This window comes from Trematomus bernacchii, unplaced genomic scaffold (genome assembly GCF_902827165.1).
Source record: "Trematomus bernacchii unplaced genomic scaffold, fTreBer1.1, whole genome shotgun sequence".
NCBI lineage: Eukaryota > Metazoa > Chordata > Actinopteri > Perciformes > Nototheniidae > Trematomus > Trematomus bernacchii.
The window spans coordinates 5,088-31,733 of record NW_022987501.1 but is presented as its reverse complement, the minus strand read 5'-3'; the positions used below and the strand labels follow the sequence as shown (position 1 = coordinate 31,733).

The window sequence follows — 26,646 nt, the reverse complement described above, 5'->3', positions numbered from 1 at the left end:
TAGAGTTAGTTTGTAGAGTTAGTTTGTACTCTCTCAGTCAGTAGAGTTAGTTTGTAGAGTTAGTTTGTACTCTCTCAGTCAGTAGAGTTAGTTTGTACTCTCTCAGTCAGTAGAGTTAGTCAGTAGAGTTAGTTAGTACTCTCTCAGTCAGTAGAGTTAGTTTGTAGAGTTAGTTAGTACTCTCTCAGTCAGTAGAGTTAGTCAGTAGAGTTAGTTTGTAGAGTTAGTTTGTACTCTCTCAGTCAGTAGAGTTAGTTTGTACTCTCTCAGTCAGTAGAGATAGTTTGTACTCTCTCAGTTAGTAGAGTTAGTTTGTACGCTCTGAGTAAGTAAGTAGAGGAAGTTTTCTTTAACCTCGTGGTCCAGGGAAGCCGGGGTATCCGGGCGCTCCTTCTTCTCCTCGCTGCCCTTTGATAGGGACACCATTTGTCTCTCCTTGAGGCCCCGGGAACCCTTTACAGCCTGCAGGGGACACGTTGGTTAACCTTTGACAGCATGATCAGTTTCATAAGCAACAGCTGACCTCTGACTCACTCTGGGACCATGGTACTGTTTATTAATGTGCCATTTCATTTGTGTTTTACAGCTGTATTCGTCTGCCTGTATTGTTTTGTGTTCATTTGTTGTAACTGTGTTCTGCCCTCTTGGCCAGGTCGCTCTGGAAAAAGAGATTTTTACTCTCAATGAGACTTTTACCTGGTTAAATAAAGGATATATACCTTTCTCTCCTTTGACTGCTTGACACTGTAACGATTTACCTTCTTTCAAGAATAAACTCCCTGAAAGACCGTCTTATTCCAAGAATCTTCATTTCAGTATAACGGAAAGGTTTCCTCTCCATTTGATTATTATTTGTTAGTTTGTCTCGATACATTTCCACCACACACTTAAAAAAACAACGTTGTCTCAAGGTGCTTTACAATGCTATGAGGAGAAAATACAATAAAATAAAAAGTTATCTCAGGAACATATTGAATAAAATATATAGAAAAGAGATGTTTACTCTCAATGAGACTTTTACCTGGTTCAATAAAGGATATATATACCTATCTCTCCTTTGGTTCCCTCGCATCCTAAACCGCCGTCTACTCCGTTTAACCCTCTCTCTCCCTTTATCCCTGGGTATCCGAGGGCCCCGGTCTGTCCAGGGGCCCCCAGCTCTCCATCCTGGCCCCGGGGTCCAATCACACCTGAAACACAGCGCGAGGATTTCTGTGAAGCTGTCGCCAGGAAACATTTATTTGATGTGATTTATTTTGAACGTGTAAAACAATAATACAAAAAATAATAATAATAATGAAATGAAACAAGAGAATTATGATACTGTACAAACTTAAAGGTGGGGTAGGTAAGTTTCGGCTCGAGATACACTTGTTGTTATATTCCATGGAATGCTCTTAACATCCCGATAGCAATGAATATCTGAAGTGCTTTGACAAAACAATCCATAAACAAATATCATCTGTGGAAGCCGTAGTACTGTAAAAAGCATGACCAATCATCTGAGCCGGCCCGGCTAAAATAACTGGATGGCCTACCTGCCTGTCAGCCTTCCATCTGTGCACAAACTTATCTCGTGCCCTCATTGGTCATGTGCGCGTTCGTGTGTGTTGGAGGAGGGGCTCTGTAAGGAAGTGGCAGATTTTCTCCGGCTGTGTATTTTCTAATTCTAGCGATCTCAAGCTGGTTTCTCCAAAATTACCTACCCCACCTTTAAGCAGTATCAAATTGGTAAACAAAAATATTATTGACTTACAAATGATATATACACAAATGATCTAATTACACATCTGAAAAGGGGAGGGAAGAAGTTTACACTCCCACCTGTTAGAACCACTATTTTGTTTTTATAAGAAAGGCCACCTAATCATGGCGTCTGTTTTCAACAGAGTATAAAAGACTACAATACCCACAGTGCCTCCTCTAAAGTGAGATGGGCAACCTGTCAGAAAGACGCCATCAAGGCACAGTTTTTAACCGTTAAGTTATCAAGTTATATATAGAAAGAAAGCAAGAAAGTTGTTTGTTATTTTATTTGAGTTTTGCACAATATCATCCAAACCATGTCAAGCAACTCTTCAACTGTGAGTAACACGAATATAAAGCAAAGAAAACGAGTTACAAATGTCTGTTTAAGGCGTCTAGTGGCTTGATAGAGAATAAGGAAGGACGCCACGACACCACCCCTTCTCCCAAAAACTAAATTATTAAAACTTTTTTTTTTTTAAACACAGGTGTGTCTGAGGAGGCGGGGCCTTACCTTTCTCTCCATCTGGCCCCGGGAAGCCGGAGTCTCCACTGAGGCCAGAGGGTCCCTGAGGCCCCGGGTAACCTGGGAGACCTGGACTTCCTGATTTCCCTTTAGGACCCTGAGGGCCCAAACCTGGGGGGCCAACCTCCCCGAACTCTCCTTTCTCCCCCAGAAACCCTGAATACAGAAATACAGCACATTAGGTCAGGGGGGGGGAAACTGTTTTCACTGAGGGCCACATACAGAAAAACATACGAAGGGCTGGGCCACTCACTAGAGGTCTATCGCCTCATAAGTTACGTTTTAAAATTAATCAAATGTAGGTAAATGATTCTTGATACTTTAATATGCTTTAAGAAACAAACAGCTCCCTGCTCTCCAGAGGGTTTCATTTATCTTGTCAGCAGCTCATTCCTTAAAACAGAAGCTTCAGATTGCTGATCATAAGAGGAAATATGAAGGGTCTATTTCAAGCTTGTTATACAAATAAGTTATTGTGCTTTTTTCTTATCAAGTTAGATTTGTTAGAAACATTTTTCAAATTTAATTGACTGAATTTATTTAAAAAGTGGGTTTATTAACACATGAATACTACTGTGCAATATATGTGTACATATATGTTTAAGAAGTACAATATAAGACAAGCACAAGTTTCATTAGTGGGACATATTTCATTATACTTTCAGAATTAGCTGGGGCCGCATTTGGCCCCCTGGCTTTTAATGTTATATCAATCAAATTCATTAAAGTGAATTAATTCACATCCATCCATCCATCTTCTCCCGCTTCTCCGTGGTCGGGTCGCAGAGGTATCAGTTCCAGCAGAGAGCCCCAAACGTTCCTTTCCCCTCATCAACCAGCTCTGACTGGGGGATCCCAAGGCGCTCCCAGGCCAGCCAAGAGATATAATCCCTCCACCTGGTCCTAGGTCTACCCCTCGGTCTCCTCCCAGCTGGACGTGCCTGGAACACCTCCCTAGAGAGGCGCCCAGGTGGCATCCTTACTAGGTGCCCGAACCAATTAATTAATAATTTTATGATAATCCAACTCGTAGCAAACAGATCAGATACATTTTTATGGCACAGAATACACAGTTATTCCCAGAAAATGTTCACAAGACAACTTACAAATGTTCTTATTCCGACACCATTTTCAAGAGGTTTTAGTGAACACAGATTCACTTTTTTTTCTTCTTTTAAATATACTTCTAAGTACCGTACTATGACAATTTGTGAATACACCTTTGATGACTAAAGCACAAGGCAAATAATTCCAAGGAGCCCAACAATCCTCTGTGTACAGTCATTCATACTGTAGTAAAATGTTGTTTCATTGGTTAATGGACATTAAGTCAGCTCCTAATCGATCAGAGATGAAGGTTGTATCGATGTCTAAGGAAGCGGTTTTACATCTGAAGTCGCCTTTATAGTTTACAGTCAACAAGTGCTGCCTCTGCATGCGACTGCACCTCGGCCAAGGAAATCTCTATATATATCGTAATAATGTGCTAGCACTTTGAATGGTTTGGTTTAGTTGAAGCTAATGTACCTACATGATTCTTGTTACTCTGTGCCCTCCTGGTTGAATGCATTTATTGTAAGTCGATTTTGGATAAAAGCGTCTGCCAAATGTAATGTAATGTAATGTAATGCCATATTCAGTAGGCAGAGTTTACCTGGGGGTCCTATGGGTCCCTGAGGGCCAAAGAGGCCCACTGGCCCAGGTGTTCCTGCCTCACAGCGGGTAGATGTGGGCCCCCGAGGGCCGGGGACACCAGGAGACCCATCCTGTCCTCTCTGGCCCTGAACTCCAGGACCTCCAGCCAGACCCAGGACTCCTGGACAAACACAGGAAACACAAATACATATTTGACAGATTTGACTTATTACCATTTTGGACATTAAAGGTCTCCTATCATGCAAAATGCACTTATTGATGTCTTCTCTACATCACCATGTGTCCCCGGTGTGTCAGGAGACTCACTAAGTGATGTCTTCTCTACATCACCATGTGTCCCCGGTGTGTCCCCGGTGTGTCCCCATGTGTCCCCGGTGTGTCCCCGGTGTGTCCCCGGTGTGTCCCCGGTGTGTCCCCATGTGTCCCCGGTGTGTCCCCGGTGTGTCCCCATGTGTCCCCGGTGTGTCCCCGGTGTGTCCCCGGTGTGTCCCTGGTGTGTCCCCGGTGTGTCCCCGGTGTGTCCCCATGTGTCCCCGGTGTGTCCCCGGTGTGTCCCCGGTGTGTCAGGAGACTCTCAAAGTGTCAGGAAATAAACCCCTCTCTCTTTTCCTCCGTACCCACATCTCTAAAAACGGGGGAACAACGGAGCTGATCCAGATTTGCTGCGTCATGACCACATTACTAAAATGTGGGCGGGCTTTAAACCCACGGGCCAATCAGAAACGTGGTGTCAGAAACAATGAGACGTGTTCTGGAAGTAATATGGTCTGTGTTTACATTAGCATGCTAACACTCAGAGCTAACCTGTGCTGGAGAGAGCATGTGTGAAGAAGCAGGAAATGAAAAGGAGAACAGAGTGAGATTTTCAAAGTAAAAGAGTGTATTTGTGGACAACATGTTGACTTCTAGCAGGTGATTAACAGACCAGATATGTTCTGAGTGTATTCAGGTGCAGTACTTCACCTGGTAGTCCGTTGGTGCCGGGGGGTCCGGGCACTCCTTTGGGCCCCTGAGAGCCCAAAGGCCCCGGGAATCCGATTGGTCCTGAGGGCCCGACAGCAGAATCTCCTGCTGACCCGCTGAGCCCAGAAGAGCCTGGGACCCCCGGAGAGCCTGGTGGACACACAGGGAAACACACACTCTTTATTATTCATGCAAACCATCTGCATCACTTTCTGTAACAATGATGTCTTCAAACACACACAGGGAAGCAGTTTGTTTCTAGGGTAACATCACAATCATATCAATATATGGCCCAGATCTACATCAAACATGTTTTGAATTGAACCGTTTATCTGTGAAAACACACATGTGTAAAACTAGTGCAATCCCAGTCTGATGAAAGCAGGGAAATAATGATGAGTGCACCTGGATCTCCATCATAACTGACGCCTTCTCGGCCTTCGTCTCCGGGGTCTCCAACAACACCTGGGGGTCCTGCAGGAGTGTAAAGGACAGGTGTGGTGTGTTACAGGTGTGGTAAAGGTGTGTTAATGTTGTGTTACAGATATGCTACAGGTGTGTTACAGCTGTGATAAAGGTGTGCTACAGGTGTGTTAATGGTGTGTTACAGGTGTGGTAAAGGTGTGTTAATGTTGTGTTACAGATGTGTTACAGCTGTGATAAAGGTGTGTTACAGGTGTGGTAAAGGTGTGTTAATGTTGTGTTACAGATGTGCTACAGGTGTGTTACAGATATGCTACAGGTGTGTTACAGCTGTGATAAAGGTGTGTTAATGTTGTGTTACAGATGTGCTACAGGTGTGTTACAGCTGTTATAAAGGTGTGCTACAGGTGTGTTAATGGTGTTACAAGTGTGTTACAGATGTGCTACAGGTGTGTTACAGGTGTGGTAAAGGTGTGTTAATGTTGTGTTACAGATGTGCTACAGGTGTGTTACAGATATGCTACAGGTGTGTTACAGGTGTGGTAAAGGTGTGTTAATGTTGTGTTACAGATGTGCTACAGGTGTGTTACAGCTGTGATAAAGGTGTGCTACAGGTGTGTTAATGGTGTGTTACAAGTGTGTTACAGATGTGCTACAGGTGTGTTACAGATATGCTACAGGTGTGTTAATAGTGTGGTACAGATGAGGTACAGGTGTGTTACAGGTGTGGTACAGGTGTGTTACAGGTACCTCGTCGTCCAGGTGGACCAGACAGTCCAAACTGTCCTTTGTCTCCTTTAGCTCCATCAGGTCCGGTGATGCCACGAAAACCTGGAGGACCCGAGAAACCTGGGTACCCTGGAGAGACAGACAGGAAGTGAGACAGACAGGTGAGTAAACAGACAGGTGAGCGGACAGAAAGATGAGAGTAGACAGACAGGTGAGTAAACAGACAGGTGAGTAAACAGGCATGTGAGAAGACAGACAGGTGAGTAGACAGACATGTGAGTAGACAGAAAGATGAGCAGACAGACAGGTGAGCAGACAGACAGGTGAGTAGACAGACATGTGAGTAGACAGACAGGTAAGTAGACCGTCAGGTGAGCAGACAGACATGTGAGTAGACAGAAAGATGAGAGTAAACAGACAGGTAAGAGTAAACAGACAGGTGAGCTGACAGACAGGTGAGCTGACAGACAGGTGAGCTGACAGACAGGTGAGCTGACAGACAGGTGAGTAGACAGACAGGTGAAAGTAAACAGACAGGTGAGAGTAGACAGACAGGTGAGCTGACAGACAGGTGAGCAGACAGACAGGTGAAAGTAAACAGACAGGTGAGCAGACAGACAGGTGTAAAGGTGATGCTTACCTGCATTTCCAGTGTCTCCTTTCTCTCCGGGGGCGCCAGGGTTTCTGGGTACACAGGGCAGAGTGTCACCTGCAGGAAGAGGAGGAGTCAACAATGGTCAGATGTACAAAAATTATCGTATTTGTACGATAATCTTTGGAAGGAATTAATTTTTAAAAAAGTGTTTGCGCTGTTTCTGTAAGAAAAATATGGATCCTACTTCTGCGAAATGTCACCATGTTTGATAATAAATCAAGATAATAAAACATGGGTTAAAATCTGTACCTTGAACCCCCGTCGGCCCCGGGGGGCCAGGGAGTCCTTGTGGTCCTGAGTCTCCAGGGGGCCCTCGCTGTCCTACTGCTCCGACTACATCTCGCCCCGGGGGCCCTGAAGGTCCTGGTGACCCTTTTGTTCCCGGGTAACCATTGTGGCCTCTGTCTCCAGGAGAACTGGGGAAACCTTCCCCCTGAGAAGAAACAGAAGACACAGAGAAATCATAAAAAGATAGCCAACAGTAAAGGCACCAAGTCTGGGTTTACATTATGGTCTTTCAATCTGTCATCCAATGAAAATCATTACACACAGAATGGATAGCGCTACAAGTTGGGAGGAAATGGTGTCCAAAGATCTTAAATGAAACTTAGCAATGGGTGAAGGTACATTTTGATGAAAATTAAATACAATTGTTTGAAGGAAATGATTTCACAGCCATGTAAAAAAGAGACCTTAGATATCAGGAGTGTGTAACTGACCTGGGGGCCGGGGTCTCCGGAGGCCCCTGGGAGTCCATCGAGGCCTCTCCTCCCTGAAAACCCTTGTCTGCCTGGAAGGCCCTGCTGGCCCAGGTTCCCTTTCTCACCTGGAGACAAAAGTCCAATCAAAACCATTCATACGCTGACATGACATTGTGCTTAATAAGTTAAGTTAAAAGTTTGAACTCACCTTTAAAATCTACCACAATGAAATATCCCTTCTGACCTTTGAACCCTACGACACCTGGAAATCCCCCCAAACCCTAAAAACAAAACATCAATTAATCTATCGAACATTCAACCAACCAACCAACCAACCAACCAACCAACCAACCAACCAACCAACCAGTCAGTCAATCACTCTGTTTATTTTGGTTGCTTACCTGTTCTCCGCGTACTCCTGTGTCTCCAGGTAAACCTTTCTCTCCTCTCAGCCCCGGGGCCCCTGATGTTCCTGAATATCCTGGAGACCCCCGATCACCCTCCGGTCCAGGGAGGCCCTTCATCACAATGGGGGGGCCACAATCACAGCCTCCAGAACTACCTGAAACACACAGTGAGATTAAGTCAATAACATGTGGAGTTCCTCAGGGAAACGTGCTGGAGCCTGTGTTCTTTACCGTTCAGGCATAAATTATAAAATCTTGTTTTTAGGTTCATAAAATCACTTTTTTTTTTTCATATATGTTATTTTGAAGGAGTGAGGTATCACCCACAGCAGTGCAAAACATTCATATGTGGTTTTGAAAGTGATGTTTTTTGTCATATAAAACGTTTCATTAAATTACTTTTTTGTACCATTGAGAAAATTAGTTCAGGGATTTGTCCACACGTCTAGATTTGAGTTTTTTTAGTTGGATGTAACGACTTGAACAATTGACAATGAATAATAACATTCATCCCTTAAGTGTTTTGATTTGTTTGTAAAGCTGAATTAATTCAATTAGTCAGTCAGTCAGTCAGTCAGTCAGTCAACCAATCAACCAACCAACCAATCAACCAATCAACCAATCAACCAACCAACCAACCAATCAAGCAGTCAATACTTCCAGACGCTCACCTTTAAACCCTTGGAAGCCCTGGGACCCTTGTGGCCCCTGATCACCAGGATCTCCAGACTCTCCTGGAGCTCCTTCAAAACAGTAAGTACCTGAAGAGAAAACAGAAAGTCAGCAGAACGACAACAGCAAACAATCTTTATTGATTATAGATATTAGAACAAGGAAGTGACGTTTATCCTTTGTGCATCATTCAACTTTCAATGTTTTACAGCTGTTATTTAACAACAGTCCTGATCATAACTACCAAATAGCCCAATATTTTAAGAAATGTAATGTTTCAAGAACATAACGTTCAATTATTTGATGTATCTGTGAAATCTTTGATATGCAAATAAGTATCAACTAAATTGGTTTTGATGAATTTGACTTGAATTTGACCCATAAGGCAAACATGAGAAAGTATCTTGAATATCTTTTTTTTTAAAGTTACATTTTAAATTCAGGGGTCTTGATGTTGATATTATAGAACTCAGCATTTTATGAAAGTTTGCTTTTAATGGCTTTCAGTGGAGACATTTTTGTTCTTAAGGCTTTGACTGTGTGTATTTTGAAAACACAACTTATTAAACTTTAGACTTATTATTGGAGCTGACGTAAATATGTGTCCCCGGTGTGTCAGGAGACAGGAGACACACCGGGGACGTCCAAAATGAACAAATGAAAAATGCTAAAATGGTTTCCATATGCATCTGCAAATCCCAAATCATCAATAACTAAACCAGAGTTAATTCACTTTGGATAATGACATCACCATACTGTGAGAGCTATACAACCAGCAGGTAGGAACAATGTTCTCCGGTACCTGGTGTCCCCTGTTCTCCTTTCAGTCCTTGTGGTCCGAGCCGTCCTGGTTTTCCTGGTTCTCCCGGTGTGAGTTGATCTTTATAAACCAGACCCGGGTCTCCTCGGTCCCCCCTGGATCCTAGAGACCCCCTCTCACCCACAACACCCCTGGGACCTGAAGAGGAACACATTTATTTATGATACGATAGGATAATACTTTAACGATCAAGTCTGAAATGCTCCTTGCATCACAGCAGCTCCATGTGTAACATCAACAGACAAATATCAAGACACATGAAGAACAAACAAACTGCCGCTAACGTTAGCTTAGCTTGTTTCTCTGATAACTTCAGAACCAGACTTCCCATCACTAAAATCCTTCATCCCGTTAAAATACACAGTTAAAAGATGTAAAAAGTGTGTGGTAATAATGTGGCTGGGATGGGATAGCCAACTTTATAATCCCCGAACTTCAACAAATGCTCAACGTTTTACTGTGATATCTTGTTTCTAGTTACTTTATCACTTTATTTAATTTTTAAAAGTGCACTATTATTGTAATATTTGATTCTACTTTGTCTATATTTTATCTTATGTGAATCCTGTTTTTTTTTAACTTTCACCCTGTTGCTGCTATAAACGCCTGCATTTCCAAAAAAAAAAAGAAAGCAGAAATTGTATTATTATACCTTTAAATCAGAATATAACTGTAGTTACTGTAAGAAATAATCAATATATTGTGCCGGAACTTTAAAGGACATTATTTACTGAAGCAGTGTTTTCACCCGGACCGGATGTTTCTGGTTATTATTGTTTTTAGCCTCACAGTAGCATGGAGAATAAACAATGACGTGTGGAGTTACATTACATGTCATTTGTTAGACGCTTTTATCCAAAGCGACTTACATACATTCAGTACTGTGGACAATACCCACAGGAGCAATTTGGGGTGAAGTGTCTTGCCCAGGGACACAACGACATGCTGACTGCAGTGGGACTTGAACTTGGTACCCCCTGATTTGAAGTCCAGCACTCTATCCACTGAGCCACAGCCGCCCCGTAGTTACACACTAAACACACCGTCTCCAACTCTCACTCATCGACGCTGTATTACTACTATTCTTATGTGTTTATGACCAATAAACATTAGAACAATTGTATAATAAATATCGTAAGAAATGCGCCATGGCTACGTCATCAGAGGCTACAGAAGAAGACGCTAGCCAATGAATACGATATAAAACACGATGTTTGATAGAGAAACGGTCTCTTTCATTCATTCTACTGCAGACAGCTAACCGCTCATGTGGACTGTGGACCAGTGAATTGAATATTAGAACCACAGCTGTGTTCCCTTCTAAAACCTACTATACCATTGCATTAATAAATACTGTTAAACTTTACGACAAGCTTCCTGGTCTACTTTTGACTAACTCTTGGTCTTCAAACAAAAGAACACAACATGACTGACCAGATAATGATCTTCCGGGTGCTCCGGGGGGGCCGTGCATCCCCATCAGCCCGATGTCTCCTGGGGGGCCCCTGGGTCCGAGGGCCCCGGGGTCTCCATTGTCACCTGGAGAACAACAGGCAGTGAGCTGACGTCAGACCAGACATAACACCAGCTGAACGACTAGTGTGTTCAAAAAATATGTGAAAAACGATTTACATTTTCGAAACAATCTGTGGAATTCTTTTTTTTAAATATTAAAAGTTTAAAGGTGGGGTAGGTAAGTTTGAGAAACCGGCTCGAGATACACTTGTTGTTATCTTCCATGGAATGCTCTTAACATCCCGATAGCAATGAATATCTGAAGTGCTTTGACAATAAATCCATAAATAAATATCATCTGTGGAAGCTGTAGTACTGTAAAAAGCACGACCAATCATCTGAGCCGGCCCGGCTAAAATAACTGGATGGCCTACCTGCCTGTCAGCCTTCCATCTGTGCACAAACTTATCTCGTGCCCTCATTGGTCATGTGCTTGTTCGTGTGTGTTGGAGGAGGGGCTCTGTAAGGAAGTGGCAGATTTTTTCCGGCTGTGTATTTTCAAATTCTAGCGCACTCAAGCTGGTTTCTCCAAAATTACCTACCCCACCTTTAAGTGAAACATTTTCAGATTCCGTTTTTTTTTCTTCAGTTTTATGCATAATTTTTCTTTTCAACATTTTCAGGCTTTCAAAAATATTCAGATTTTCTTTCCACATTTTCAACGAAAACTCAGAATTTCTCAAATGAAAATCGGATTGTTTTTTGATGTCTTAAAACTACAGATGGAGCCTCTTATTTTGGACCCCAGCATACAGCTTCCTGCCTACTGCCAGCCAGTTACCTGCCTAAGACCTGCCAAAGACCAGTATTCAGGAATGTTAGGCCCTCCCACTCTAGGCCCTCGGCCATGTCTTTGGCGGTGATCCAAGCTTCGGTACCACAGTGGATAAAGTTAGTAATACATTTATAGGCTACTGATCAAATGTCAATACATTACATAAGTCTTATTCTCATTCATACTTAATTTATTTCTTCTTCTGTCAGTATGAACACAAAAAACTAACCGGTATTACATTTCATTCTAAAGTTTACGGTCTAAAAAGGTATTTAAAACAGATAATTTGTCGTTGCTTTTGGCATAAGCAGTCAGAGGAAACATAACGTTCTCAGTAAGATTCCTTGAAGAACTAGAGCACAAGAACCAAAGTAAGCTTTACTTTCAATGAACCTTCAATATAGACCTAACATGTGAAGAAACATACTTTATTTAAAATAAACATTTATAACTAGTTTAGGTTGTTTGAGAGGTAATTGAAATAGCTAAGGGTGATGATCTGCGAACACAAACTACAGACTGCTGGAGAAGAGATATCACAGGGGGGGGGGTTGGGACACACACATTCCGATGGCCAATTCGTTTTAAACAAAGAGTAGGCTATACTCAACATAGTGGGGTGGGGGCTGGTGAACGGTATGGTCAATGTTTGTAAACACTGTGACATTTTGACTTTATTTGATCATTTCAGTTAAAAACTAACGTTCATATTTCATATTACTGTTTTGCCTGGCTGGACCTGTAATTTACAGGAAAGGAGTGCACGCTACTAAAGAGACACGCTACCATGGAAACCAAACAATGGTGTTGCTGTATTGAAGTCCGAGTGGAAACAGTCATATTTGGAGCGTTATGTTAGAATGAAACAGCGAGGTCGTGACTCACAAAAAAAAAGTGTTACTTCACTAACTGTAAGCTTGTCACTCAGAGTAACCTACAGTTAACTTAACTGTTGGAGAAGAAAGATCAGGGGGGGAGAGAGCTGTGATGGGCCATTAGGAGTGTGAACACACACCTGAGAGCTGCCGTTTCATTCTGACTGTTTAAAAAACGGTAACAACGGACTATTTTTCTTAGCGGATGCATGTAAATTTAAATCAATACATACAACTATTTTTTAAATCAATAAAAATATTTTCTAAATCCATAAAAGCATTTTAATTAATATTGGGAGTCATGTCGTTACTTTGTGGCCATGTAATAAGCGGGATAATTTGCAGCGACTTGGTCATTATGGGGAAAAATAACACCCAGGGATCAAGATCCCTCCGCGACGCGACGCGGAGGGATCAGTAATTTTTAGTGAATTACTGAGTTTAGGCACGTTAATAACATTTTAATGAAGTTGAATACAGTATATTCATATTTGTCAGTGATTTCATGTCAATTCGGCGAACATAAACGATTAAATTAGGATTAAAAATCGAGAGCCGGCTGCTGTTCGTTACGGTAACCCAACTAGGACACTTGACACAGTGGCTTTTGGCAAAGCACACAAAGAAAACAAAAAAAACCGAGAGAGATGAGTTATTGTTATTACAACGTGACTTCACTATTATTTAACAACTATTTTTATTGGGTTCTTTTATTTGGGGTTAAGTACATTGTCAGAATAAGTGAGAAATGGATTTAACTTCTGTTAGACAGCTATCATACTGAATAAATATTTATGCAAAAATGTATGGCATTAATAATGTATATCTAATTACATTTAAAAATGTATGGCATTAATAATGTATATCTAATTACATTAACTGTGAATGTCTTTCATTTTATTTAAAATGAAATAAAATTACATAAAACATTTTCCATAAAAAAGTTGATTCAAGAACAAATCTCTGTTATTAGATCAGTACTTTTCTTATATGACTATTATTGCTAAATTTGAAAGGTCTTTACCAGCTTTGGAATTATATATATAAATATAGCACCTTCTGCCATCCCATCTCTACTGACAATCATTAACACTTAGATTTTATGATATCGTAAGCATCGTCAGTGATTGACTTAAACATTGAGAATGTATTTATTAACTTCAGACATTTTCATATACAAATGTGATCATACACCAACACACTTTTTTTAATTGAGTTGTGCAACATGGCGGACCATCTCGCACATGCGCACATGCATAACATCTCGCACATGCGCATAACAACATGGTGATGTTTTGTAAATGATTACATGTCTTATTTAGCACAGACTATGATCCTATCCGTGACATATGGATCTTAACAAAGATCCGCTATACATTAGTACCAGACATACTGTACACGGACATTTTAGTGAACCAGACCAGCTGTTTCCGCCGGGTCTTCGCTTCCCGGACATCACGTTGTTTACAAGTGTGTTCAGATGCTAAATAAAAGTTTAGCTTGTACTTTTGATACCCCGCCTCTCGGCACCACAACATCCAGTTTACTGTATTTCACATGAGCGATGTCGAACATTGAAAAGTCCTTATAAAATCTCTGTTATTAGATCAGTACTTTTCTTATATGACTATTATTGACTTGAACACTGAGAATGTATTTATTAACTTCAGACATTTGAAATATTTGAAATCAGATGAAAACAAACTGTAACGGACCCTGCCGTGTTATCTATGATTACTATGCCTTACTGTACATTCATAATTTCAGCCGGAGGTAGGTGGTAGGCGTTGCGGAGGAGCAGATTGCGAGTGAGGTGCCTGTTCTAAACGAACTATTCCAGCTGTTATAAAGCATTAAATAAAAAGTAAGCAAGGAATACAGAATGTTTCGTTACGTAACTTTGTTGAGAATGTGGCCATGTACATGTAATACATGGGATCATTTGCAGCGACTTGGTCATTGTGGGGAAAAATAACACCCATCCTGATCGTTTCAATGAAGTTGAATACAGAATATTCATATTTGTCAGTGATTTCATGTCAATTCGGCGAACATAAACATCAATGATGATGATTAAATTAGGATTAAAAATCGGGAGAGCCGGCTCGTTCGTTTTTTCCGACTAAACAACATTATTTAAATGATTACATGTCTTATTTAGCACAGACTATGATCCTATCCGTGACATATGGATCTTAACAACAAAGAAGTTGATTTCACATGACTCCAGTGTGGAACCCCACTGCACCCCCTGGTGGATCAATGATCCATTGCAGCTGGCTTCACAATAATTAAATGTATTTATCACGGGGGCGGTATCAAGTCAGACTGGGGGCCGGCCGGCCATCACGGAACGTGCACGAACCGATCACGACCCTCGCATTTTAAACTGTCCAAAATAAGACGCTTCATCTGTATGTCAACATTTTCAAAAAAGAAGTGTGTGTGTGTGTGTGTGTGTGTGTGTGTGTGTGTGTGTGTGTGTGTGTGTGTGTGTGTGTGTGTGTGTGTGTGTGTGTGTGTGTGTGTGTGTGTGTGTGTGTGTGTGTGTGTGTACCTGTGTGTGTGACCTCTACATCCTGAGGGACGCCTTTAGGACCGGGATCTCCCGTCAAACCCTGCGAACAAAAACAGGCTTCTTACAACTTAAAAAACACAGTAGTAATTCTACTTAGTTCTACTTTCAAAAGTAACGTTTCTTATTTCATAGATTTTACGGAGCTTTTGGATTGTAAATACAAAACATCGATCCAATGTGCAGAACAGACGTCATAGATATATATAGTAGAGCTGAACGGTTTGGAAAAAATCTCTAATTGCAATTATTTTTGACTGATATTGCAATCACGGGGACATGACACACACATTTTAAGGGAATGATAATATTTGCATTATTGTTCTCAATAGAGGAAAATGGGCACAGACTATATATCCTTTAGGAGCTAGAAATATAAAGAAAACCTATTCAAATGTTTGTACTGGGAAGTCTCTTTCCCAATGTCAGTGAATGGGAACATGTGTTTTATGGCCACATGGAACGTGTAGTACCACCGTTTGGCCACTAGGAAAATTGCTGACTGAGGTATGTTAAAGCGTTTTTCTGCAGTTTTCTAGGATTTGAATATAATAATGTTATCTTTGGCTTGACTAGGTATGGTGTTCCTTATCAAATAAATACTTTCTCTCTTGTTTGGGGGAAGAATTTCCAAAATACAGAGCTAATTTCATCATTCATTAACAAAGAAAAGCTGGTGAAATGCTTGAAAAAATCATTGTTAAAGTTATTCAAATATGTTGTTCAATAAAGTTTAAAACAAAAAAATCTATCATGTCGGCACTTTTTTCAACAACGCCGTAAACCGATGGTGGTAACAGGAAGTAGAAGCATTTTTCCGCACACGCTCAGAACCAATCAGGTTTCCCGTACAGGTCGGGTAGCGGCACAACTTCCTGGTTCTTGGATCTACCTGTGTGTGATTGGTCAGCAGAGATAATAGAGACTAAATGACAAACAGACTGACCTTAGGACCTTCCCGTCCAATCAGACCTGGGAGACCTGGGATTCCCCGCGTCCCCTGAAAACAAACACACACACACACACACAGAAATCCAGTTTATGGACGGGTGTATATCAAAGGAGGAAGATTTGTACATTTTGCATTTTCTCCGACAGTCAAATAAAAAAATACTCTTATATTAAATATCTATATCTATTATTTAGCATGTTATATCTGTCTAATTATATTTGAGCTAATTTATGTTTCTATTCCCTTGACTTCTAAATGACTGCATTAAATAACATAAGAGGTACTTTATTGACCCAAGTCGGGACATTTTAGCGTTGCAGCAGCATAAACAACATCAAAACTAAACAAGGCATTGCACATAAGTAGAAATTAAATAGTAGAAATAAACAATACTAGAAATTAATCATCTCAAAATAGAATTAAAACAGCATTAAAAAGTAAAAAATATACAGCATTCAAATGTTATTTTGAAGTGTGTTTCTGTACGTCTTAATGGGTTTCCTGTTTTTCTTTAAAAAGCCATTTGAAACACCTCGTTTTTGGGCTGTATAAAAAAAACGTTTGGGTATTTCTTCGTTTTAGTCGTATCATTTTCACAGTGTTGTTAATTAACTGACCTTGAATCCGCTCTCTCCGGGCACACCAAGGTTACCATAAAACCCCTGAAACACAGAAACACATCAGACAGAGACATATGTTTCTTTACTGATCTGAATATATCTGTCATGGTTTGGGATTTATGTTGTTTTCATTTTCCACTTTTATTTTGACGACCGGCGACCCTCCCCTACAGGCGCTCGGATGCGAAGGCCCGCCCACAATTAATTAATTTTGAATTGCTTTCCTCCTTGTGTCGTGTCTGATCCTACTTCCTGTGTTTGCCTTCCTGTCGTTAGTTGCCCTCCTGTGTCTGATTGTCTGATTGTGTTCACCTGTTTCCCTTGTGTTTCTGCCTCCCATGCCCAGCTGTGTCTTGTCCTGTGATTACCCAGCTGTGTATTTAGTCTTGTCTTCCCCTGTGCTCCTTGTCCGATCGTCGTCTCTTCTTGTCCATGATACCTGCCCGTTTCTCTAGTCCACGTTACCTGTTCGTCTTCAAGTCCAAGTTACCTGCCCGTCTTCTTTGTCCGTGTTACCTGCCTGTTCCCTTCTGTAAGTTTGTTCCTGTCTGTCCTGCTCCCTTGTTTTGTTAATGTTACGTTTCTTGTTTTTCCTGTCACCGGCTTTTTAATAAAGCTCGCTTTTTGTTACCAGACCTTTTTTTGTCTTTTTATCTGGACTTGGGTCCTGATTTTTACCCAACCCCGAAAATATCCGATTCATCAAGTGACCCGTGAGGTTAACCCTGATAATGGTAGGTTACTCACCCTGGGTCCAGGAAATCCCACAATCCCCTTCTCTCCTAAGATCCCTGGAAGTGCATCCAGACCCTAAAACCAAAACAACCTCAGCGTTACTTTCGTTATCTACAAGAATCAACATTTTGGTCGTCACCATCTAGATAGGCACCGGAACGCCGCTCGGACACTTAAACAATTACAGTTGCGGTTTAGATAGTTAACTTTAGTCTAAGTGATCTCTGTGGGTCTCAAACGGTTTGGTCATCTTATATGTAAACAAGTATTTCCGAGGCACACCTTCATATGATCATTATAGTTATACAAAATTAGAGAATACATGAAAAAAAGGTATGAAATAATGTAAAACAGAACTAAGGGGAGTGATTTGTAAAATATGAGAGATGTATCCATAGATAGGTCCACCTCCCACTTAAAACATGTTCACATGGATAGGATACTAAATACATTTACACACTTTTTATTAACCTATGTCCATATGTTTCTGTTTGGTGGTCGTGCCACAACATGCATGCGCGAGTCTTAGGTGCGCTCTGGTACTTATAAAAATAGCACTACACCCCTGAATGTAACACAAGAGGGTGGAGCTTGGGAGGAAACAGAACAATGTCTGAACTTACCGGCAGTCCTGTTACTGCACAGATGCCTTTAGGCCCCGGATCCCCCTGAAGAACCAACAAATCGATCATGAGAACGAACAGAACCAGAACTATAGCAGATCATGCACTATAAACATATCATGCACTATAAACATACTGTAGGACAAGGATGGACAAACACCTCATCTGCTGCTGTGGAAGTGGTTAAGAGTTCATGACATTTACAGTAGAGCTACAGTAAAACCTACGGCAGATCTAGGTTGAACTACAGTAGAAAGTGGAACCTAGGTTGAACTACAGTAGAAAGTGGAACCTAGGTTGAACTACAGTAGAAAGTGGAACCTAGGTTGAACTACCGTAGAAAGTGGAACCTAGGTTGAACTACAGTAGAAAGTGGAACCTAGGTTGAACTACAGTAGAAAGTGGAACCTAGGTTGAACTACAGTAGAAAGTGGAACCTAGGTTGAACTACCGTAGAAAGTGGAACCTAGGTTGAACTCCAGTAGAAAGTGGAACCTAGGTTGAACTACAGTAGAAAGTGGAACCTAGGTTGAACTACAGTAGAAAGTGGAACCTTACGTTGAACTACAGTAGAAAGTGGAACCTAGGTTGAACTACAGTAGAAAGTGGAACCTAGGTTGAACTACAGTAGAAAGGGGAACCTAGGTTGAACTACAGTAGAAAGTGGAACCTAGGTTGAACTACAGTAGAAAGTGGAACCTTACGTTGAACTACAGTAGAAAGTGGAACCTAGGTTGAACTACAGTAGAAAGTGGAACCTAGGTTGAACTACAGTGGAAATTGGAACCTTAGGTTGAACTACAGTAAAAAGTGGAACCTTACGTTGAACTACAGTAGAAAGTGGAACCTTACGTTGAACTACAGTAGAAAGTGGAACCTTACGTTGAACTACAGTAGAAAGTGGAACCTAGGTTGAACTACAGTAGAAAGTGGAACCTTACGTTGAACTACAGTAGAAAGTGGAACCTAGGTTGAACTACAGTAGAAAGTGGAACCTAGGTTGAACTACAGTAGAAAGTGGAACCTTAGGTTGAACTACAGTAGAAAGTGGAACCTAGGTTGAACTACAGTAGAAAGTGGAACCTAGGTTGAACTACAGTAGAAAGTGGAACCTAGGTTGAACTACAGTAGAAAGTGGAACCTTAGGTTGAACTAAGGTTGAACTACAGTAGAAAGTGGAACCTTACGTTGAACTACAGTAGAACAACCGTAGAACTTAGTAAAAGCCATGGTGGATCTAGGGTAGAACAACAGTGGAAATACAGTAGAACTACATGAGAACCTAAGGTAAAGTGAAACCTTTGGTAGATCTATGGTACAACTACAGTAGGAATACAGTAGAAACAAGACACGTAAACAACACATCTGGAACAGGTGTAGCGTTTCATGACATAGAAGACAGAGACATAGAACTACAATATAACTATAATCTGAAATCCCACTCACCTTTTCTCCTTTAAGGTAGAGGTCTTCTGGAGGGTCGACGTACTCAAACGGTCCCGGAGGTCCTTGGAGGCCCTGATCCCCCTGAAGAACACACAATACAGCTATAAACCAGCACGGTCACATGACCTCACCACCGCTAAGCTAAAGGAGGCTAACGTTGGGCTATAAATGAACTACAGCACGGTCACATGACTTCACCACCGCTAAGCTAAAGGAGGCTAACGTTGGACTATAAATGAACTACAGCACGGTCACATGACTTCACCACCGCTAAGCTAAAGGAGGCTAACGTTGGACTATAAAGGAACTACAGCACGGTCACATGACTTCACGTCAACACCGCTAAGCTAAAGGAGGCTAATGTTGTATAATAGGTAAAGTAATTGTTTGTACCTCGTCTCCTTTCTGTCCCGGCAGAGATCGACCTTTTTCTCCCTGAAACACAAAAACATTGATGAAGGTTTAACATATGTTTGTATATAAATTACTCTAATGTAGTAAAGTCTACATTAGTAGAAGAAGTGGAAATACTCATGTGAAGTATACGTATGTCAAATTGTACTTAAGTAAAGTGATCAAATGCACTTCAAATACTTACAGGTGAACCCCTGAAGCCGGGCAGACCAGGGAGACCCTGTAGACACATTCATATATGACATTACATATTAAATAAAGAGACGTTTAATAAAATAAAACAAAATACAAGTACACAACCGTGGTCATAATAAATATCAGCAATTTAAAGCAACAAAAAAAAGTATTGAAGAAAAACGGTAATTACTCTTATCAATATTATTTGTATATTTGTTATTATTGTTATTGTTGTTTTATGGCTGTCAGTGACTCACGTTGGTCCCGTCCGGTCCTGCAGGACCCAGAACTCCAGTCAGACCGGAGAGGCCCGGCTCGCCCTGCAGAAACACACATCATATTAAACTCAGAAAAACATCGAATCATTTGGAATAAAACAGTTATTAGATATTTATAAAAAATCAAAAACACATTTTCTTGAACAAGTAATGCTTTTTATTGAATTTAAGGATTTAGTTTCAAAAACATAAATATATATATTATAAATAATATTATGAAAACAGCGATTTTGTGTATTTTTTTCTCTAGATTACAAAATATTAAAAATATGTAATGATGAGAAAACTAAATATGTTTACGGTTAGAATATAAATACCGTAAATGTGATATTACTATTATTATTTTTATTGTCATTATCTACATCTAACTTTATCTGGTTGATCCATACATAACACTGTAAATATTGTCCTTATTTTTATAATCTTGTGAAATCCGTCTGTTATTTTCTCCAGAATAGATTCAATTTTACCCGTTAATAATCCAGTTGTGTTACCTCGAGAACAACTAAATACTTAACCCATGAACTTGAAGTAATGGAATAAAAAATATTTGTTAGTATTGCCTTTATTATTTCAGAAAATACTTAAAAACAAACTTATTTACAACTAAAAACAGGTCGCAGTGTTCTCACAGCACTGGTAATCACTTTTAAAATAAAGAGTGAAAAAATTCAACAAGATCATTTTCTCAGCATGAGGAACAATCATATTTAGTTTAGTTTGTTCTCACCGACAAAGCAGTAAATCCACTGGGCCCGACGTCGCCCTGAAACACAAACACCTTACTGCTTTATTGTTCCTTTGCATGTTAAATGAAAGAAAAACATGAACAGAAACAAACCCCAGATCTGTGGTTTTCTGGGGGAAATTGAGCAGCAACCAAATTCACTCCACCAGGTGCCAAAAACATCACAGTTTGTAATACTTACAGATATTCCTGGATACTGTATGTAGTAGACGGCGGGATCTCCTGGAAATCCCTTCAGTCCTGAGAAACCCTGCAGAATAAAACACACTTTAATATACTGTACAACACAAGAGCTGCAGGATGTCGTATTTCCGTGTTGGTCCCTGAAGGCAGCATCTCTCTGGTCCAATGAGATTTTTCCTTGTGATTTTGGAATATTGCAGAAAATAATCTCAACGTTTCTGATACTTACACGTTTAGTTCAGCAGGATAATCTCCTGTTAACACCACTTTATGATTTCAGAAGTAAAAAGCTAACGCTTGGTTATAAAGGAACTACAGCACGGTCACATGACTTCACGTCACCACCGCTAAGCTAAAGGTGGCTAATGTTGGGCTATAAAGGAACTACAGCACGTTCACATGACTTCACGTCACTACCACTAAGCTAAAGGTGGCTAATGTTGGGCTATAAAGGAACTACAGCACCGTCACATGACTTCACGTCACCACCGCTAAGCTAAAGGCGGCTAATGTTGGGCTATAAAGGAACTACAGCACGGTCACATGACTTCACGTCACCACAGCTAAGCTAAAGGTGGCTAATGTTGGGCTATAAAAGAACTACAGCATGGTCACATGACTTCACGTCACCACCGCTAAGCTAAAGGAGGCTAATGTTGGGCTATAAAGGAACTACAGCACGGTCACATGACTTCACGTCACCACCGCTAAGCTAAAGGTGGCTAATGTTGGGCTGTAAAGGAACTGCAGCACGGTCACATGACTTCACGTCACCACCGCTAAGCTAAAGGTGGCTAATGTTGGGCTGTAAAGGAACTGCAGCACGGTCACATGACTTCACGTCACCACCGCTAAGCTAAAGGTGGCTAATGTTGGGCTGTAAAGGAACTGCAGCTAGTTCTCGAAGAATTGTGTTGTAGTGTCATCATAATGTTTTCATGTTTGTATTTGTGACTCTGACCGGTTCTCCATAAGTTCCTTGTTGTCCAGAAATCCCAGGATCTCCTCTCTCTCCTCTGGTTCCGTTACACCCGTCCAGACCTGGAAACCCTGGACCTCCAGCTGGACCCGGGTGACCCTGAACACAAACACTGATTTTATCAACATCATCATCGCTGTGCAGAGCTGGGAAGTAGTGGAGTACAAATACTTGGTAACTGTACTTAAGTACATGTTTCTGGTATCAGTACATTACTCCACTACTTATTTTTCTGACGGCTTTTTACTTTGACTTCTTACATGTTGAACACAAATACCTGTACTTTCTACTTCTTACATGTTGAACACAAATACCTGTACTTTCTACTTCTTACATGTTGAACACAAATACCTGTACTTTCTACTTCTTACATTTTGAACACAAATACCTGTACTTTCTACTTCTTACATGTTGAACACAAATACCTGTACTTTCTACTTCTTACATGTTGAACACAAATACCTGTACTTTCTACTTCTTACATTTTGAACACAAATACCTGTACTTTCTACTTCTTACATGTTGAACCCAAATACCTGTACTTTCTACTTCTTACATGTTGAACACAAATACCTGTTCTTTCTACTTCTTACATGTTGAACTCAAATACCTGTACTTTCTACTTCTTACATGTTGAACACAAATACCTGTACTTTCTACTTCTTACATGTTGAACACAAATACCTGTACTTTCTACTTCTTACATGTTGAACCCAAATACCTGTACTTTCTACTTCTTACATTTTGAACACAAATACCTGTACTTTCTACTTCTTACATTTTGAACCCAAATACCTGTACTTTCTACTTCTTACATGTTGAACCCAAATACCTGTACTTTCTACTTCTTACATGTTGAACACAAATACCTGTACTTTCTACTTCTTACATTTTGAACCCAAATACCTGTACTTTCTACTTCTTACATGTTGAACCCAAATACCTGTACTTTCTACTTCTTACATGTTGAACCCAAATACCTGTACTTTCTACTTCTTACATGTTGAACCCAAATACCTGTACTTTCTACTTCTCACATGTTGAACACAAATACCTGTACTTTCTACTTCTTACATGTTGAACCCAAATACCTGTACTTTCTACTTCTCACATGTTGAACTCAAATACCTGTACTTTCTACTTCTCACATTTCCCAAACAGGCTGGTTCCTTTAGTTTGAATGTGTGTTTGGTGGCGTGATCATTATTATTTAGAGTCATTGCGTGCCTATTGATTTGAACACGATCCGTGTATCCATCATTTCCTGGTCTTCTCTAAAGAAGAGGGACCAATGAAAACGTTGTCATGTTGCCGTTGTTCAGCATGGAAACATTCATTAGCTAACAATGACATTATTGTTCTATTAATATAAAGGGAGGTCAGGTACTCTTTAAAACAGCTGCTAGTTATGGGTACTTTCTACTTAAAGTGGACCTATCATGCTATATTTGAATAATATATTGTAGGGCCATACCTATATAAAACATGTCTGTGAAGTTTTTTTTTCAAAATACCAAACAGATCATGCATTTTAGCCATGCCTCATTTTGCTCTATTTTGCTCTCCTCCAGCCCTGTCTTTGCATGAGCTGCAGCTGACCACGCCCCCCTGCAAAGGAGGCGGGTGAGGCACGAGCGTCATGTTACCATGCTGTTACCATGCTGTTACCATGCCACGGCAACCTCTCATTCCCCTGATAGGTGGAGAGTTGGCCATATAGGCGGAGCTCCTCGTTCCTGACGTCAGAGAATTTTCAAATCTGGATCAGTTTTTATCAGATCTGTTGCAGCCCCGTTTTTAGAGATTTGGGTATGGAGGAAAATAGAGAGGGTTGTGTTTTCTGACACTTGGTGAGTTCCCTGACACACCGGGGACACATATTCATGTATACAAGACGTACAAAAGTGCATTTTGCATGATAGGTCCCCTTTAAGTACATTTCAAAGCCCATACTTCTTTACTATTACTTGAGTAAAGAAGTTTAGTCAGTACTTCTACTTTCACCAGAGTATTTTGAAACACGAGTATCTGTACTTCTACTCGAGTAAAGGATGCGTGTACTTCTATTCGAGTAAAGGATGTGTGTACTTCTACTTGAGTAAAGGATGTGTGTACTTCTACTCGAGTAAAGGATGTGTGTACTTCTACTTGAGTAAAGGCTGTGTGTACTTCTACTTGAGTAAAGGATGTGTGTACTTCTACTTGAGTAAAGGATGTGTGTACTTCTACTTGAGTAAAGGATGTGTGTACTTGTCGCTGTGTTTCTGATCGCTATGACCTCAGAATCAGAGGACGATATTTATCTCTGGGGGGTAATTAGATTCCATTTGAAGTGCATTAGATTTGCTCTAAAGGTGCTTTTACATTAGAGTTTGATTGAGTAAGTGATATGTCTGGGCCAATGAGGTGAGAGAATGAGATGGGGCGGGGTTCTTACCGGGACTCCTTCTAAACCGGGAAAACCAGGAACGCCGAAATTTCCCTGAAACAAAAACAGAAGTTAAAATGAAGTTCTTCACCAGCAACATGTCTACTCTCTCTCACAACGTTTTACTTTTCTACAACAACTTTCCCCTTTCCATCTTTTTACTTTTTCTCTAACAACTCTATACTCTTCTTGCACTGGAAGTTCCTCGGTGTAAAACGTGTGAAAGTAAAACAAACGGATTATCTGACGTTATATATGTAAACATCAGAGAGTCGGCCATCTTGTGTTTGTTGATATGATCATGTGCTGTAAGCCATGAGTTTCATCATTTAGTTTATCTAAAGAGATATGCACACATGTCTGTCTGCAGCGTGTTATTGAGCATAGGGTCTTATTAGCATAGGGTCTTATTAGCATAGGGTCTTATTAGCATAGGGTCTTATTTATTATAAGGTCTTATTAGCATAGAGTCTTATTTATTATAAGGTCTTATTAGCATAGGGTCTTATTAGCATAGGGTCTTATTTATTATAAGGTCTTATTAGCATAGAGTCTTATTTATTATAAGGTCTTATTAGCATAGTCTTATTTATTATAAGGTCTTATTAGCATAGGGTCTTATTAGCATAGGGTCTTATTTATTATAGGGTCTTATTAGCATAGGGTCTTATTTATTATAAGGTCTTATTAGCATAGGGTCTTATTAGCATATAGGGTCTTATTTATTATAGGGTCTTATTTAGCATAGGATCTTATTAGCATAGGGTCTTATTAGCATAGGGTCTTATTTATTATAGGGTCTTATTAGCATAGGGTCTTATTAGGATAGGGTCTTATTTATTATAGGGTCTTATTAGCATAGGGTCTTATTTATTATAGGGTCTTATTAGCATAGAGTCTTATTTATTATAGGGTCTTATTAGCATAGGGTCTTATTTATTATAGGGTCTTATTAGCATAGGGTCTTATTTATTATAGGGTCTTATTAGCATAGGGTCTTATTTATTATAGGGTCTTATTAGCATAGGGTCTTATTTATTATAGGGTCTTATTAGCATAGAGTCTTATTTATTATAGGGTCTTATTAGCATAGGGTCTTATTTATTATAGGGTCTTATTTATTATAGGGTCTTATTAGCATAGAGTCTTATTTATTATAGGGTCTTATTAGCATAGGGTCTTATTAGCATAGGGTCTTATTTAGCATAGGATATTGTAACATGTGTAAAAGGTGTAAAAGCTATAGAGCTGTGTAAACTAAAAAGAAGTGTATAAAACCTGTGAGATTCTGTTGTTCTTTAGACAGACACATGAACTCTTGGCGGACTTGACGCAAGTGTTCTGTCTCTTATCCTGTTGTACAACAATATAATAATTCCTTCAATCAGCAGAGTGTCTGTGTTTCTATTTTGTTGTATATGTGGTTATGTCTTGAGTGTCTAAGGCAGGGGTCGGCAACCTTTTTGATATGAAGTGCAATTTAAAAAAAATATTGTGATCAGTGTGACTGTCAACGGGGGGGTGGGGGGGGTGTAGAGCTCGACGCTTGTGAACTGTCAAAAGGAGGGCGTGGGGAGCCTAGCTGCGGGGAAGCAGTGTGTGGACCTCTTTCACCTGTCAGCGCAGCTTACATGATGCCGTTTAAACACATTTAAATAATTGGTTCAAACGGCATTATAATAATGACGGCCGTCCGTTCTGTGATTCTCCAGAACACACAGATGGCCAGTCCGCCACTGGGCTTTCAACTAAAGACACAGCCACGCAAAAACTGCAGCATTTGTACAGCTCCTGGATAGCCTACTGCCATTTGTACGCGTGCCTCGGGTTGCCGACCCCTGGTCTAAGGTTTCGGATTCCATGACATGTTCAGATCAGAATAAAACAAACCGAGTCTCCTTTCAGCCCGGCGGCTCCGATTGGCCCCTCGTCTCCTCTCTGGGCCTTTTCTCCTGGAGGCCCCTGGGGGCCCGGGAAGCCGGGGGGGCCCTGAGGGCCCTGCTGCCCCAGAGGGCCTGGATACCC

General features: G+C 40.6%; 1 protein-coding gene across 1 annotated transcript; it reads right to left on the bottom strand.

Annotated features, from left to right (window-relative positions):
* Positions 1 to 255: 255 nt before the first annotated feature.
* LOC117499163 (collagen alpha-5(IV) chain-like) lies at positions 256 to 26,646 on the bottom strand (the record flags this gene model as incomplete). Its single annotated transcript, XM_034151520.1, has 29 exons — positions 256 to 462; positions 1,047 to 1,190; positions 2,261 to 2,428; positions 3,927 to 4,088; positions 4,892 to 5,041; positions 5,297 to 5,365; positions 6,065 to 6,172; positions 6,684 to 6,752; positions 6,948 to 7,131; positions 7,418 to 7,524; positions 7,608 to 7,680; positions 7,801 to 7,961; positions 8,478 to 8,567; positions 9,281 to 9,436; positions 10,733 to 10,837; positions 15,021 to 15,081; positions 15,985 to 16,038; positions 16,608 to 16,652; positions 17,358 to 17,420; positions 17,969 to 18,013; positions 19,415 to 19,495; positions 19,808 to 19,849; positions 20,013 to 20,048; positions 20,263 to 20,325; positions 21,014 to 21,049; positions 21,213 to 21,281; positions 22,176 to 22,292; positions 24,631 to 24,675; positions 26,512 to 26,646. Coding segments are annotated over 29 exons (2,751 nt in total), but the record flags the coding sequence as incomplete, so codon positions are not given.